The sequence below is a fragment of the Phoenix dactylifera genome, chromosome 6 (assembly GCF_051530095.1).
Source record: "Phoenix dactylifera cultivar Ajwa chromosome 6, Ajwa_hap1_PhDact_Kaust_v1.1, whole genome shotgun sequence".
Lineage (NCBI taxonomy): Eukaryota > Viridiplantae > Streptophyta > Magnoliopsida > Arecales > Arecaceae > Phoenix > Phoenix dactylifera.
Window position 1 is genome coordinate 31,521,864 of NC_143195.1, and position 15,728 is coordinate 31,537,591.

The 15,728-nt window shown below is 41.6% G+C and overlaps 1 protein-coding gene across 1 annotated transcript; it reads left to right on the plus strand.

Moving 5' to 3' along the window:
* Nucleotides 1-5,596: 5,596 nt before the first annotated feature.
* Nucleotides 5,597-13,433, plus strand: LOC103696615 (bifunctional dTDP-4-dehydrorhamnose 3,5-epimerase/dTDP-4-dehydrorhamnose reductase-like). Its single transcript, XM_008778296.5, has 2 exons — nt 5,597-6,173; nt 12,632-13,433. The coding sequence occupies exons 1-2, from the start codon at nt 5,718-5,720 to the stop codon at nt 13,082-13,084; spliced, it is 909 nt and encodes a 302-aa protein (XP_008776518.4). The 5' UTR covers nt 5,597-5,717; the 3' UTR covers nt 13,085-13,433.
* Nucleotides 13,434-15,728: the final 2,295 nt, after the last annotated feature.

Sequence of the window (15,728 nt, forward strand, 5' to 3'; positions counted from 1 at the left end):
CCTGGGAATATATTGAATATTGAAATTATTTAAAGCCGAAGTGACGTCTCGTACCTTTTGTAGGCATTTTGACGATTCCCGAGCTTCGAAGTCCCTCAGGACTTAGCTCAGCACCGGCGGAGAGTCGTTGGAGACCCTTAGGAGGTAGGCGTTGAGTTTTGGGCTGCGGCACTGCCCCCCAAGGCCACAGAGTCGTTGATATGTAGTATATAGGAGCTATATTGAGCGTCTTCTTCTCCATGTTAAGCTCGGCTAGTGGAGAACTGCACGAGGGGGTGGCAGATAGGGACCGCAGCTCGGAGAGAGCCTGGTCGGCCAATAATAGCGTTGAAGGCCGAGCCGACCTGGGCTACAAAAAAGTTTAGCTTCACAGTACTTTCTCGGGGCGCGCGCACAGCCGTGATTAGCAGGCCGAGAACCCCTTTCGCAGGTATGAGACCTTCTGTGAAGCCGGCCAGAGGGTTGCTCATTTTCTCCAGTTGTTTTACAACCATTGGAAGGCATCAAGATGTCCGTAGTGCTTTTATTATCCACAAGTCCTTTTACGTCAGACTTTGCAATAACTACAGCATGGCTATGAGGGGTTTCAACACCCTTTTGGTCTTCATAAAGGGAGCTCAGGGTCCCGTTCTTCTGGCTCCCCCCTTTTAGTCACGGACGAACCGACCCAGTCGACCTCGGCAGATGAGTGCCTCGATCTCGTCACGGAGCCGGTAGCAATCTTCCGTGTCATGGCCGTAATTTCGGTGGAAGCGGCAGTACTTCTTCGAGTGCTTCTGCAACTCTGACGGACACATTCTCAATGGAGGTCGGAGGTAGCCCCGACCCTCAATCTCCATGAGGATTTCTGCTCGGGTGGATGTGAGAGGAGTGTACGTCTGAAATTTTTGGAGGGGAGACCCCGGGCGAGCTAGGCTCTTGGGCCAAGGAGGCTCTTTCTCATGCCAGGGGAATCTGCTACTTGGTTGGGAGTGCTCCTGGTGCTTCTTCTGCATCTTGGCAGGTCGTTCGGCTTCCTCCCGCCGAGAGGCCATGGCTTCCTCAGCCTTGGCGTATTTGCGAGCTCGGGTCAACATTTCGGTGAGGTCCGCAGGGAAGTTCTTCTCGATAGAGAAGAGGAACCTGTAAGACCGGGCTCCAGTCTTTAGTGCCGACATGGCGATTGACTGGTCCAGCTCCCGGACTTCCCATGTTGCGGCAGTAAACCGATCCAAGTACTCCTTGAAGGACTCTCCCTCCTCTTGTTTGATGTCAAGGAGGGAGTCCGACGTCCGCCGCTGGGGCTGGCTAGCGGCAAAATTACTGGCAAACTGCCTGCCGAGCTGCTCAAAGGAGGAGACAGTACTCGGCTTCAACCCGGTGAACCAAAGCCGGGCCGGTCCTCGGAGCGTTGCTGGAAAGGCTTTGCACATCATGGCCTCCGAGGCTCCTTGTAGGGCCATTAAGGCCCGATAACTTTCCAGGTGGTCAAGGGGGTCGGCCCTGCCGTTGTAAGGCTCCACCTGGGGCATCTTGAACCGTGGTGGGACCGGTTCATCTTCGATCTCCGGGGAGAAGGGAGACTTCGTAGTGAACTCGAAGTCGTTATCACGTCCTGATTTTCTCCCGTGGAGTGCCTGAATTTGGCGCTCCAGCTTTTCGACCTTCTTGTCGAGTTCATCATTCTGGGGGATCGCTGCAGCGGTCCGTTCGGGTGCAGGTTGCCCTGGAACCGACTCAGCTTCCGAAGGCTGTGGCCAGCCTCCGTGATCTCTGACTGGGTGCTCTCTCCAGAGGGAGGCCTGGACTTGAGAGTCCTGACCTCGAAGAGGAAGCCTGCTTGTAGGGGGCTCCGGTTGAACTGGAGCCGGGGGAGGCGGTGCTGCTGGGATGCCCCTGGGTTGCAAGCTTTGGACGGCGGTAGCCAACGCCTGCACTTGCTGCACCAGGGCATCAAATTGCTCCGGCCGAACCTGAGGGGTTGACTCGGCCGGAGGTGGTGAGTTCCGGACGGAATGCTCAGGACTGGGTGGAGGACGTCGAGAGGCGTTGGAAGCCCCTTTGCTTCTTAGCTTCATGGCAGCGAACTCGGGCCCTTCCTCTAGCGCCAACTGTTGCTGGAAATTGGACCCGGGGGCGGCCGTCGGCTGAGGAGGAGGAGCTCCGGCGCGAGAATGGCGGGTGGCGGTCCGTCGGCGGGCGGCGTCCTCCGGGAGACCTGCAAGAAGCCGGTGGCCGGGCTCCCCGGCGTCGGCCCTCCGATGCTTAAGTCAGAGGGGGGCTTAATTTTGGAGAAGGAGATGTAGTTCGTATGTAGCAGTCCAAGCCAGAAAATTAGAGTTAGGAGCCCCCCCCCTCGGGAGGAAGAAGCCTCCCTTTTTATAGGGAGGGTGGCAGGGTTACCTGTGATGTGACTGGGCGAATTAATGGGTTACCGTCACGATTGGATGTGGGCGTGTGAAGTAATGAGTTGCCGTGGATGGCCCGTTCCCATCATGGGAGGAGATGGCGCGTAGCCAGAGCTTGCTTGTGGCGCGCAGTGCAGTACATTCTTGGGAATGGTGAGGCGTTGACAGTCGTAGCAGGGTATGGTTCCTGATTGATATGTCGTGGCGTGGCTGGCAAGCAAAGCATGGTGCGGTGAGGCTGCTGCATGGCATGGCCGCAGCATACAGATGACGAGGTCGGCCTTCTGAGGTCAGCTCGACCTTCTGTGCTCGGCCTTCTGAGCTCGGCAGCCTTCTGAGCTCGGCCTCGGCAGCCTTCTGAGCTCGGCAGCTTTCTGTGCTCGGCAGCCTTCTGAGCTCGGCTCGGCCTATGAGCTCGGCCTTCTGTGCTCGGCAGCCTTCGGAGCTCGGCCTCGGCAGCCTTCTGAGCTCGGCTCGGCCTATGAGCTCGGCCTTCTGTGCTCGGCAGCCTTCTGAGCTCGGCCTCGGCAGCCTTCTGAGCTCGGCAGCCTTCTGTGCTCGGCAGCCTTCTGAGCTCGGCCTCGTCAGCCTTCTGAGCTCGGCCTCGTCAGCCTTCTGAGCTCGGCAGCCTGCTGTGCTCGGCAGCCTTCCGAGCTCGGCTCGCTGTCGGATTTGGGTGCTTTAATTGTATTTGTGGGGTGGTCCATTTTTCCCCCCAACAGAATTAACCCTCTTGAATTTATTTCTCTCATCAATTACAAACCAAACTACTCTATTCTCAACGGCATCGATCTATTCTCCAGCACTACCCTTTCTTGGCAACGCTGGCCTACGTCTGTACCTTGGTTTGGTCCTAGGCCTTGACCAAAAGAAGGTAAGAATATGAAGCGAGAGAGAGAGAGAGAGAGAGAGAGAGAGAGAGGGAGAGAGAGAGGGATTTCGTGCCGATGTAGGAGTCCATTATTTTGTCCTCTCGAACACTTTTCCAGGTAGATTGCTGTCTTTTATCACGTTGACATTCCCCCAAGCCTTATCATGGACTCCAAACGCGGCCTTTTGAACAACTTCATGCCCTTCAAGCTAGGTGCAAATAAGCCGAATAGCGTGCAGGTTGCTCAAGCTCGACTCGAATTCAAACTCGAATCAATTCGATTATTACCGAGCTCGAGCCGCTCAAATAATTTTTCGAATCGAGTTCGAGTAACAAAATATTCAACCAAAGATCTCGTAAGCCTAATTAAGTATATATTTTTAATAAAATCATATTTTATTTTATAATATATTATTAATTTAATATTTAAAAAATATGGTATTATGTTATATTTTGTTTTAATCACATTTTTTTAAATTATGACTAAAGTTCGAAGTCAAGCAAGAGCATGGCTCAGTTGATATTCGCATTGTTTTTTTTTTTTAAGTCAAGTTCAAGCTTGGGCATTAAAGCTCAATCGATCTCGAGTTAAGTTTCGAGTTCGAGTATTTTGAATCGAGTCAAATTTCAGCTTCTAGATACTCGACTTGACTTAGCTTGATTGCAGCCCTACCTTTGAGTTGGCACTCACCTAGCCCTTCCCCCAGCTAGACGTGTTTGTTATCCAAAAACATTGGCCCAATAGGGTTACACTGGCTGCCACGAGGTGCTAACTTGATTAGGCCTATCGGAGACAAGGTTCATGGATAAGAAGGGAATGAAGAGGCTAAAAACGAACAAACATGCCAAGTTAGTTATGCTTTTTTTACGAAGGTGATGTTGGGTAGGAAATGTGTTGAAGATGTCATCAAAGACGGGCAATTGATTTTATTGGGATCTTCTTAGCTCTTCTCAATAGGACGAGACAACGAGGGACCATCCACTTTCTTTCCATGCCCAATATAAAGAGGGGACAAGAAAGCTCATAAAACCCTTCTTTGAATACTATTTTTTTTATATAAGGTAAGTTTGCTCCCGTTGTGCGTGTATCTATTTGTGAGAACATGTTAGACAAACAAATAAAGAGTGTATTACCGATCAATACATGCATATATATTCATAACTTAGTTAAACTTTATATGTTGTCGTTTGGGCTTTGGGTTGACCGAAATTTGATTTGAAACCACATAGATTTTGAGCTTAAACAATTTGTTGCTTAAATCAAGAAAATATTATATGAGCCAAATTTAATAGGCCTTGCCTTCTGGTCAGCTTATATGCATATATCACTTCTTTTAGACACTCTCCATCTCTGACGGGCCTATCGTGGTGCTTATGATTAGATTTGAATGGATTTGAATTCTTAGTTGGACTTGTGCTAGTGTGTGTTTAGTCTCACATCGATTATTTGCCAAGAAAACCTTGTATACTTATACAGCCAAAAAATACTTTCTGGCTAGCTTTTTTGGACGAGATCCCAAGTTGTTACATTGAGTCTCTAATTCGCTCTGTTTGCAGAAAACATATAAAATAGTATTTTTTTAATTTATTCATACTATGTTTTGGGGTATTTAGATTTTTAATAAATAAAATTAAAAATAAATTTAGTTCCCATGGCTAATAACCCTATTTTCACCCAACTTGGAGATTATTATCTAATGAGGATAAACGTGTATCCTCTCTAGTCATTGTCAGACTCAATTAGAGTGAAGAGCTATCCAATGCGTTTAATCTATCATCTAATGTGATGCATCCTTTCCAATGGTAATACCAATAAAGAAGAATTTAATGGAACGCATTTTGAGGGTCGGTGGTCATGGAATCCAACATCGGTGCTTAAAAAAAGTATTTTTATAACACTAAGTGAGCAAATGGCAGCTCAACAGATCTGGCGTTCTCCAATGCGCAGTGTCGGAAGCGGCATCTTCCCTTTTAATAAAAACAAAATCGGAAGCCCTTTCTCTGAGACACGATTTTTATTAGCAATTAAAAAATTATATATATATATATATATAATTTTTTTTAACGGAGCAAGGTTAGAAACGAAAAAAAACATTATTGTCATCTAAACTCGGGGTGACAATATCAAAATTCGCCGCTCATTTATCCGAGCTCTATGTCACGTGCCAACTTAATAAAAACACTATAGTCACCTACTCCCTCACCTCCCTGGACATCTAGATATTGCTCTTGCCATAAACTAACATAAACCATCCTGCTCAAATCTCCACCATCCATCCCCATTGCCGATACGCAACCCCTCCACAAAAAAAAAGCGTGACAATATCATCTCTGCCATGATAAGTACCAGGCATCAGCCTCGCGCCCGTGTGGCGGTGCCGCTCTCCGCATCTCCTTCCTCGATACTCCCCGCCCTGGACTCGCCCCTCGCAGATCCCGATCTCCGCCGGTATCTCACCATGGGGATCATGACCAACGGCTCGACCGGGGAGGCGTCCGGCCTGAAGTTCCTGATCTACGGCCGGACCGGGTGGATCGGCGGCCTGCTGGGCCGGCTCTGCGAGGCGCAGGGCATCCCGTACGTCTACGGCGCCGGCCGGCTCGAGAACCGGTCCCAGCTGGAGGGGGACATCGCGGCGGCCGGGCCTACCCATGTCTTCAACGCGGCCGGGGTGACCGGCCGGCCCAACGTGGACTGGTGCGAGACCCATCGGGTGGAGACCATACGCGCCAACGTGGTCGGGACGCTGACGCTGGCCGACGTCTGCCGCGAGCGGGGGCTGGTGCTCGTCAACTACGCCACCGGATGTATCTTCGAGTACGATGACGCCCACCCGCTGGGATCCGGGATCGGGTTCAAGGAGGAGGACATTCCCAACTTCACCGGATCTTTCTACTCTAAGACGAAGGCCATGGTATACGATCCATCCTTTCTCTTCCCATCTCGCAGTTTTATTGGGGTTCGGGTTTCTTGATTCAATAATTTGTTTATCGAGCTCCGGATCGGAAATCATTTCGGTTGTTGGGTTGGTTTTCATAGATCTAGTTGATGGGATATGGATTCTTTATCTCGTGGAATATTAAGAAGTAATGTTATCAGATCTGGATGATGTTAGATTTTTGGTTGTTGAAAGAAGGGTTTTTGGACTATGGAATTTTGAGGATCTTTGATCGGAATCATGAGATTGAACAAGTTGTTGGAAGGACTAAAGCGTGGGGACAGAACAGCTAGACAGGTGCCAACAGGTGTCGAAAAAGAATGTCTGACATGTGGACAGCTTGAGGGAACGAGGGGGTAGCTGGGATAAGCTGTAAGATTGGTGCCAGTGAAGGCTTCCTTTCATTTGCCTGTGTAGGATGTATAGTGTTTAGAAAATGCTGATAAGGCTGCTTGCAATTTGAGCATTATGATGCCAGAAATATTAACAAGATATATATAAGCAATATGCACTATAAAATTTAAAATTTCTGCATGTGTTTTATTATAGGTAGTATAAGTTTGATTAGGAGACGAGACACTATTATATCATTCATTCACTTATTTGACTCTGATTAGGATATTTGGCTTTGAACCACGGGAACAATCCCCGGTAGAGTGGATGTTGATTTTCAGATATAAACTGCTGAAAAATTATAACATAATTAATACCAAGGTTTGCCGTGCCGGTTGACACCGTACCATACCAGATGTATCATACATATACCAAACCGGTATGCAGTCTCATTCCATACTAATACTTGGTACGTCTCGCCATCTCATACTGTACCGCGTACCGATACTGTAATAGAATGGTGTCAGTACGGGGTTCAATACTGAGACGGCGAACCTTGATTAGTATAAATTATTGAAAGTTCAGACAAGACAGGTAGTCTATTACCGTTTGTTAACTTTTTCATATTGATGTTATCTTGTAAGTTATATATTATAACAGAGTTTTTTTCTTTTCCTTGAATAAAATTGTAGAGTTAACCATTTTCTGCTAGGGCATCATATTTGCAGCTGCTTTGGTGGCCTGTCTGACTACATGCATGCATCCAGCCACTTTTTTTTATTTGCACTTGAAGATCATACTAGATGCTAGGGGCACATCTCTGCTTCACCCGCCACATCTTATTAGTTGCAAATTCCGTCATATATATAAAATTGATGAAATATTTTCAAAATTCAGTCCAGTGTTACTTAGCTCTTTGTTGTGATTGGGCCATCCTTTAATTAGTTTTCTAGAAAGTTAATTTTTTGGGTCCTTCTTAGTGCAACTAATTTTCAGACTCATCCATGCTCTTCTTAACTAACTAATGCTAGCACAATTAGGTGCTTACTTGAATACAAACCACATGTTAGTCTATGAGAAATGGAAACACTAGCGTGTTAACTGAATGATTGAGGCTGACTGGTGAAATAACTTGCTAATGCCCTCATGTTCGCCTTTTCCACTTGGCATTGCTTTTCCTTGCATCATTGGTATAATAGTAACTCTTTAATTCCAAACATTAACTGACAGTGTAAGTTAGACATTATCAAGATATGTTTGGTTCTTCAAGAACTGAAGCATATACAATGTTATTGTCTGCTTTTTCTTGGATATTTTAGACTAGAAAGAATTAAGAGATGCTGCAACAATCATTTAAGGAGAGACTAGAAATATGTCATAGGACAAAATAAAGGGATAGCCAGAGGTGGAAGAGGAAAGAAGAAGAGTAGATGGTATTTCAGAAACTCATTCTTTGATAATCAGTATTAACAGCCATGCTATAAATGCTCCTCAATTAATTTGAATGCAATCCTATTGAAATTAGCATTCTATCAATTAAACCTGTAATAAAGGCACAAATTGTTAACATGAGTCCTGCTGAAAAATAAACCGGCAATTATAAAAAGAAGGAACCAGTTCCTAGACAGAGGAATTATAGTCATTAGTATGAGAAGTTCCAATCTATGAATCACTAAAGAATTCCTCAAGATTATATTCTTTAGTTAATTTTTGAATTACATGAAACTAATATATGTGGAAGGCCTAAGATCTACAACTTTGTAGCTGGCATCAATCTCTTCTAGTTGGAGAAAATTAGTCTTTGAATTCTTTATGTTTCAGTTTGCAATTGTATCATGAATAAATTGGTAGAAACTTCATGATTTGCTACTTGAATAGTCTTTCTAAGTTCTCTTGAGACAAGCAGAACTTCCTCTGCCACGGAATTGATGGATAGTTCATCTGTAAGGGAAGATGTTAGTAGGTATAAGAAAATCAAAAGGGAATCCTGGAATTCTAGTAGATGCCTCCAAAATGCCAAGTGTCTTTAAGACCCTTCTAGAAGAAAAAATAAGAAAGAGAAACTTTCATGGTTTTTGGGGTAGAAAGGAATAAAAATGGAGTAAATTCATTATCTAGATAGAACAAAGGAAGTAGAAGGGAACAGGGAGATGAGAGGAATTAACAGGAAAGAGAAAAGAGAGTGATAACCCAACATGAAGCGCCATGAACTGATGTAGTTAAGTCATTCAAGAATAAGGACATGTAGTTCACTCTAAAACTCAATCCAGATTAATGATTACTATCTTAATCTAATCTATAATCAGAGAACTCGTGAAGGCAATGAAGTCTCTACTTTCCTGATTGTAACTCTAGGAGTTCAATGTCAGCTTTGATTCGATTATTACCCACCAAAACTTCATTATTTACTTTTCCCAAAATATATATAAAATAGAATGGAACAAAAAGCTATGATTTGAGAGAGACTATCTTGCATGATGTAGTGAATTTTTTTTTTTTTAATTTAGAAAGGTGATACCATTATCTAAATGATATAGGGTATTGGAGTGCATGAAGTACAAAGTGAAGCAAGAACTGTATTTTCTGTGGTTATTACAAATGCATAATTGCATAAATGGAAATATTAAGATTTGACAGCGTAGAAGAAAATCATGTATTCTTTGCTCTTTCATGGGCTTCACATGCTAACAGGATAAGACTTCTCATAATTATGTAGCCTGGTTTCATAGGCTTAAAAAATCCTAAGCGGTTAGTAAGAAGAATTTGGACTTCATTACTGCTTAAGACAATAAATGCTTGGCCTTTTGATAATTCTGCAGGCTTGAAGTAAGGTGTGTGAACAATCGTTCTTGAGGCCTGAGAATTTGTGAACTAAAATTCTTTTGTAAACTCAGAGTGTCAGCACCATGCCATTGACAGGTTTTGAAGACAGAAATTGCCTCTCTATAGAAGTCCAAGGATGTTAAGAACCTGGGGAACAGGGTTAACAAGCCTATGTTAAGGAAATATATTAAGATTATAGTTAATAGGAATTGGGGGAGCAATATTAAATTTAAGAATGTAAGGTAAAATATATATGACGATTCTTGGCTGAATACAAAGGCATGGGCTGGGTGAGACATGAATCTTGTCAAGTAAGTTTAGAATTTATGTTTCTAGAGAAAGTCTATTGAAATTTGAAAGATTGTCGATTTTGTCAATATGAAGCCAGTGATGACTGAATTTGAAGTTGGTGTATTAGGAAAGGTAAAAGGTATTCCAGTTTGGGTCTGAAAGATGTTTGCAAAGTGTTTCTGGAGGGGATGACCAATTTCATTTTTTGAAATAAACCCACAGGATTCTTGCAGTGTAAGAATGCACCATGTACACTGTTTCATTTTTCTTGCTTAAGAGTCCCACCATCATAAATAGCTGAAATTAAAAATGATTGCAAATAGGATCATTGAGCCTTGAATTCTCTAATGCTCATGAGCTGAACATCTTGTATGTGGTAACCATTTCACTTGGTTTTTGGAGGTAAATTAAATGTTTACTGCTTTTTGTTATTTGAAGAGCTCTTAGGAGACTCGAAACTGGTGTGATGCATGTGATTGTGTCTATTGAAATGAAATTAAGTAGGGATGCAAGTGAGCTGTGAAACTTTGGGCTGTTCAACTTTGATTTGGTTAAAAAAAGGGTGCTCAAACCAAGGTATGCCATACCGTACCGAATTGCACGGTACGGGGCACACCGTACTATACCAGTCCGGTGCCGGTACACGATACGAGGGATGTACCGATACTTGGTATACTGAACCGGCCCTGTACCGAGCGTACCGGTATAGTAACAGGGTGGCACCTACTCGAGCTCGGTACCGAGATGGCATACCTTGGTTCAAACCCTACTCGAGCTCAAGCCAAGCTCAACTATATGCATTCAGGAAGGGCTGTTGAGCTGCTCAAACAAGTCAATTCTCTAGCCAAGCTCAAATCAACTATATGTGTAAACTTATCTGATGTTTGAAGCATGTGAGAATGAATGAGCCATATGGAGAGCCAAGTCTGACTTGTTCATGAACTTGACGGTTAATATGCAGGTTAATACTTATCCTGTTTGCTGGAAGGGATGGCAAACGGCAAACGGCAAACAAAATAGAATGATGCCAAAGGGATCTAAATTTTGTCTAGAAAGTGGAATGAAACATGATGTAATACTAGTGACTGGGCGAAAGATATTTTGCATGTTTTTGAAGTAGAGACTTATGTCAGGTTAGGAAGATACGAAGAGGTAATGATATAAAAGGTGATTTCAGTGAAGACAACAACTTAAGAACTATGGAAGGTAATCTGGACTTTGACAATTCTTTATATGGGTTTTTCCCCTTTGATCTTCAAGTTAAAAATGAGTTGGAGTTGGGATAAATTTCATGGTAATGCATGTTTTTTTTATTTGGAAACACAAAAAGGGTTATAAAGTGATGCAAATCTTTCTGCACCAAACAAATGTTAGATGGAAGTTAAGGGGAATTTAAAAGGCTTGGATACTGAAAAATTATTAATAAAGCATCTAAGTTCAGATGTTGAAGTTATGGAAAAAATATATAGAAAAGCTTAGGGGTTATTCAGATAAACTTTTTTTATGATTCATAAATTCCGGAGGAAGATTAATAAGAGAATATATTTCAGAACTTTGAAATAACTGTTAGACTTTTTGTGGCAGAAAGTGAAGCAAATATAAATAACAGCCATGAAAATCTGAGATAAAAATGGTTGAGCGGTATCTTTACTTTGACACAGTGTTTGCATCATTTGCACTGGTTCATGTACTTATGTTGGATGGTTCTTCTTTTATGCTTGTAACCCACCCTCATTTGTTATCTGAAAAAATTAGTGAATAAAATCAACATGAGAGGGAGGGTGGGAAGATGGGAAAGGCAGAAAGAGGAGGAAAGGAGTATAAGATCAAGAACCTTTTTTTGAGCATGTAGAACGTATATGCAATGGATTTTGAGGATTTGAGAGTAAAAGATCCAAACAATAAGACCATTCACCAGTTAACTACTAGATGAACCAGTTGAAGAGATCCAATCTTTTTCTCAATATGTTGAAGTTTATAAAGCGGAATAACTCTAAGCTCAGTAGCTACCGGTTCTCATCCCCACTCCTCCACTCGTTTTTTGATTGTTCTGCCCCTCTTTTAATTATAATCCAATCGACATTGTCATAAATTTCTGTTGCACCATGATTGATGGGCAATTCGGTTACTTATTTCATGCGCTTCCTAAAGCATGTCTCAAATTCTCTTCTATGATAATTTACTTTTGAATGGTACATGTATGTATTTCTCTGTTTTTTTCCTTCTCGTTGTACTTTGGCTTGTGATATTATCGGATGAAAAAAGAAGCACTTACATCCTAACCTAGTTCTATATCCATGAATTATGCTTTAGTTTATTGAGTGGTGCATCTAGTACATTTTACTACGGAAGTGGTAGCATCATTTAATTCATTCTTTGTTACTATTTGGCACCAAGAAGCAATGAGAGGCTTCAACAGTAAGTTAGCGATAAAAGAGAGAAGGGAGGTCAAGAAAACTATCATGCGAATTGTGGTGAATTAGCAATTTGCACTTCAACAGAAGTCCTCTCAAGCTTTTAGCCAATAATAAAAAGAAAAGGATCCTTTTCCAAGAAAACAATCATCTGCTTGTGTCTGCATCACTCTGTGCATGACATTGGTAATCTCTTTATTGTTCTGGTTTCTAGATATGGTTGGGTTTATCCAGGCAACCCTAAGTTCCTCTTCTCCTAGAAGTATTGGGTATTTGATTTGTGAGCAGTTCATTTCAAATAGTCTTGAACTATATGACATTAGAAGCTTTCTGCCGGCCCGACCATGCTCTTAGAGATGGTTCTGTCCGAAATCATTTATAATGGACAAACCTCTTGTTTCTGCAATAGGTCTTTCTGATGAGTTACGAACTTCAGTTCCTCTACTAAAGTCATACCGGGCTGGTTCATATCATTACATCACATACATAAAATTTTTAATACTGTCATGACAGGTTTCCTTCAAGTGCCATACTATGCTTTCTTGATGCTGATTCTGCATATGTCACCGACAGGTTGAAGAGCTGCTAAAGAATTATGAGAATGTTTGTACCCTCTGTGTTAGGATGCCCATCTCATCGGACCTTTCAAATCCTCGCAACTTCATCACCAAGATCACCCGGTATGAGAAGGTTGTCAACATCCCCAACTCCATGACTATCTTGGATGAACTTCTCCCCATCTCCATTGAAATGGCAAGGAGAAATCTCACCGGGATCTGGAACTTCACCAATCCTGGTGCGGTTAGCCATAATGAGATCTTGGAGATGTACAGAGACTACATTGACCCAAACTTCACTTGGAAGAATTTTTCTCTAGAGGAGCAGGCAAAGGTGATAGTTGCCCCTCGGAGCAACAATGAACTTGATACCACCAAGTTGAAGAACGAGTTCCCAGAGCTTCTGTCCATCAAGGAATCCCTGATAAAGTATGTGTTCAAACCAAATCAGAATGCTTCTGCAGCCTGAAAATCGGATCTAAGTTTACTCAGCTGATCATGAATGTAGAATTTTCTGGTAAGAATGAATGTAGTTGTTTCGATTTGTGATGGCCATGCATTCATCAAGAAATAAAGAGTGACGGTTAAAAGCTTGTCATAGCCAGATAGCCTTTTTCCTCTCCGGTTCAGTACTCTGAAGGAGTCTTATCCAGTTGATTTCCGCGGAAAAATGCTCGTGCAAGTCAGTCTTTTTATTTTGGAAGTATTTTTATGATTATATGTAGTTCACTGTTCCTGTATTTCAGAATGTCAAAATAATAATTTATTGGTTCAAAAAATGTCAGAATTAAGGTCGATTAGATGATCAATTCTCAAAATAGCGTTTTATAGTTTATCTTTGAATCTTGCGTCTGTGCATCAACTTTAGATGATTTCTTTCATTTCCTGTTAGAAAAGGTGGGATGGCATCTGGTACGCCGAAATGTTATTTCAGCTGCATTTGGTCTGGGATCTGGGCACTCTACAGCCAGAAGTTCGACGTACAGAAGCAAAAGCGGTTGGTGTGCACTGGAATCATATACATGGTTGAGAAATTTCTTAACGAGGAGTTGAAACGGCAGGAGTGTGGTCTTTGATTGAACTGATTGCATCGATCAACATGTTCATGTTTCCCCACCTCGCTGAGAAGCCCGAGCCTGTATTACTTTCAGAGTCGTCAAAGTTTCTGGGAATTCCTACTGCTCAACAAAAAATGAGAGAGCGAGGGAGCAATTGAAAAATTCCTGTTTTACCAAAAAAATAAAATTTTCCTGAATTAATGATTTCGACAAGGTTTCGGGAAACGAGAGGAGAAGAGATTTGCGAAAAATAAGGAGTCGAGACACAAGGAATTCTTAACAATGACACATAAGTGTTGATACATGGTTGGGACTTCGGAAAAACACTGATGAGCTACGTTTTTCATCAAGATGCGTGGTGCATCCAGGGATATGAGTATGACTTCGACAAAACGCCCTACTTACGTGCTGTGAGACGTGATCAAAGCCTCGCTCAACCAGCTGGGTTCCCTTTCCTCAGCTGGAGAGGTCTTGAGCTCGATTCAATCTAAACCCACTGATACATGAAAAAGATAACATGAAAAAGAAATAAAGAGATCAATTATTTAAGTTTGATTTGCCGCCGAACGCTGCATGCCGTGTGAGGGGAGTCGGGAAATTGGCTGGTCGAAATCTCACTATTCTGCATGATGATGTAAAGCAGATAAGCACTCCAAATAACGTATTTGTTATATCATAGGATACCTGTGGCAATACAGTAGCTCATCTTCAGTTCACAAAATCACCGAGCTGCTCCTAGCTATAGCAATCCAATTTCAGGCTTTAGATGCTTCAAATTTATATGTAAAACACTTTTTTTTTTGGTTAAAAATAAAACACTTCAATCAGTCTCATTACAAACACAAGTAAATAATTCAAGAAAAAATAGAAAAAAAAACTTTTCAGCTTAGGCCGTCGATCTAATAAAATTCTCATCAATCATGAAAAATAAGGTAATACTTATCCTTTCAATCGCTTCGATCATCTTGGCATCAATGTGCGTATGAAATGTGGAAAGAAATAGAGGCGATGATCTTTTTTAGCCTCACACTCGCTTTGATCACTATAAAACTGATTGGCATTACACTTCTATGAAGAAATAGGAGCAAGAATTTTCTTCCATATTTTTTCCATTTTTTTTATTGAATATAATAGATTTTTGTTTTTTTATGAACTCTCAACGCTTTTCTTCCCTAGTTTTTTTTGATGGACTCTCAACCAACTACTCTAAAATGATGAGTCATCATCCTCACATCACCGATATATGCCAAATAATGCCTACATGAACTCCTATTTCCTTAAAAAGAAAATAAATTTTTAATGTAATAGAACATGTTAAGAATACTTTCTTAAAAGGAAAATAATTTTTAAGAAGAAAATAATATGTTAAGAATATTTTTCTAAAAAGAAAAATTGAGAGGAATATAATTTTTCTTTCCATGGTTTTTTTCTACATGGTAATTTAGTTATACCAGATTTGGTCGATTCACAAACATAGGATGTTTAGAGAACTTTAAATATTTAGATAACTTTTATTTTTTTTAAAAAAAAATTCTTGATGTTTTGTATCAACTTTTTATGATTGTTCTTCTAATTTTTCTGAATTTCTGAAAGGGATTGAGTTTTTTCTCTCATATTCATTTAATAGGCATTAAGATTACTTCTAAAATACTCTAGTTTGGTTCAAACAAGCTCAGCATCCATAAGACAACCTCAATTTTTTATAATAAAAAAATCAATCATTCACACGAAGAACAAAAAATAAAAATATATAAAAAATATAATACTACTACTTTATTAATTATGATTACAAAATCGATTAAAGATCAAACGAAATTTTATTACAAAAGAAGAAGGATAAAACAAAGCTGGTCTCCGGTTCTATAAGACCAATAAATCCGGCAAACGTACCTGACTTATCAGGACCACTAAAAAGTACAGGAAGAGGATCTACACTTATATCTACTCCTTGACGCGCGAAGGCTCTTCGGCATTATCGTCACTGCTTCCGAAAGATTCTGACAACCAAGATAGAGATGATATTGGTATTGATAAATTTGGTCGTTATTAAAATTA

Coding starts and splice junctions, on each gene's coding strand:
- LOC103696615 (XM_008778296.5), top strand. CDS start 5,718: ATGGGGATCATGACCAACGGCTCGACCGGGGAGGCGTCCGGCCTGAAG. Junction 6,174..12,631: donor ACTCTAAGACGAAGGCCATG/GTATACGATCCA, acceptor TGTCACCGACAG/GTTGAAGAGCTGCTAAAGAA.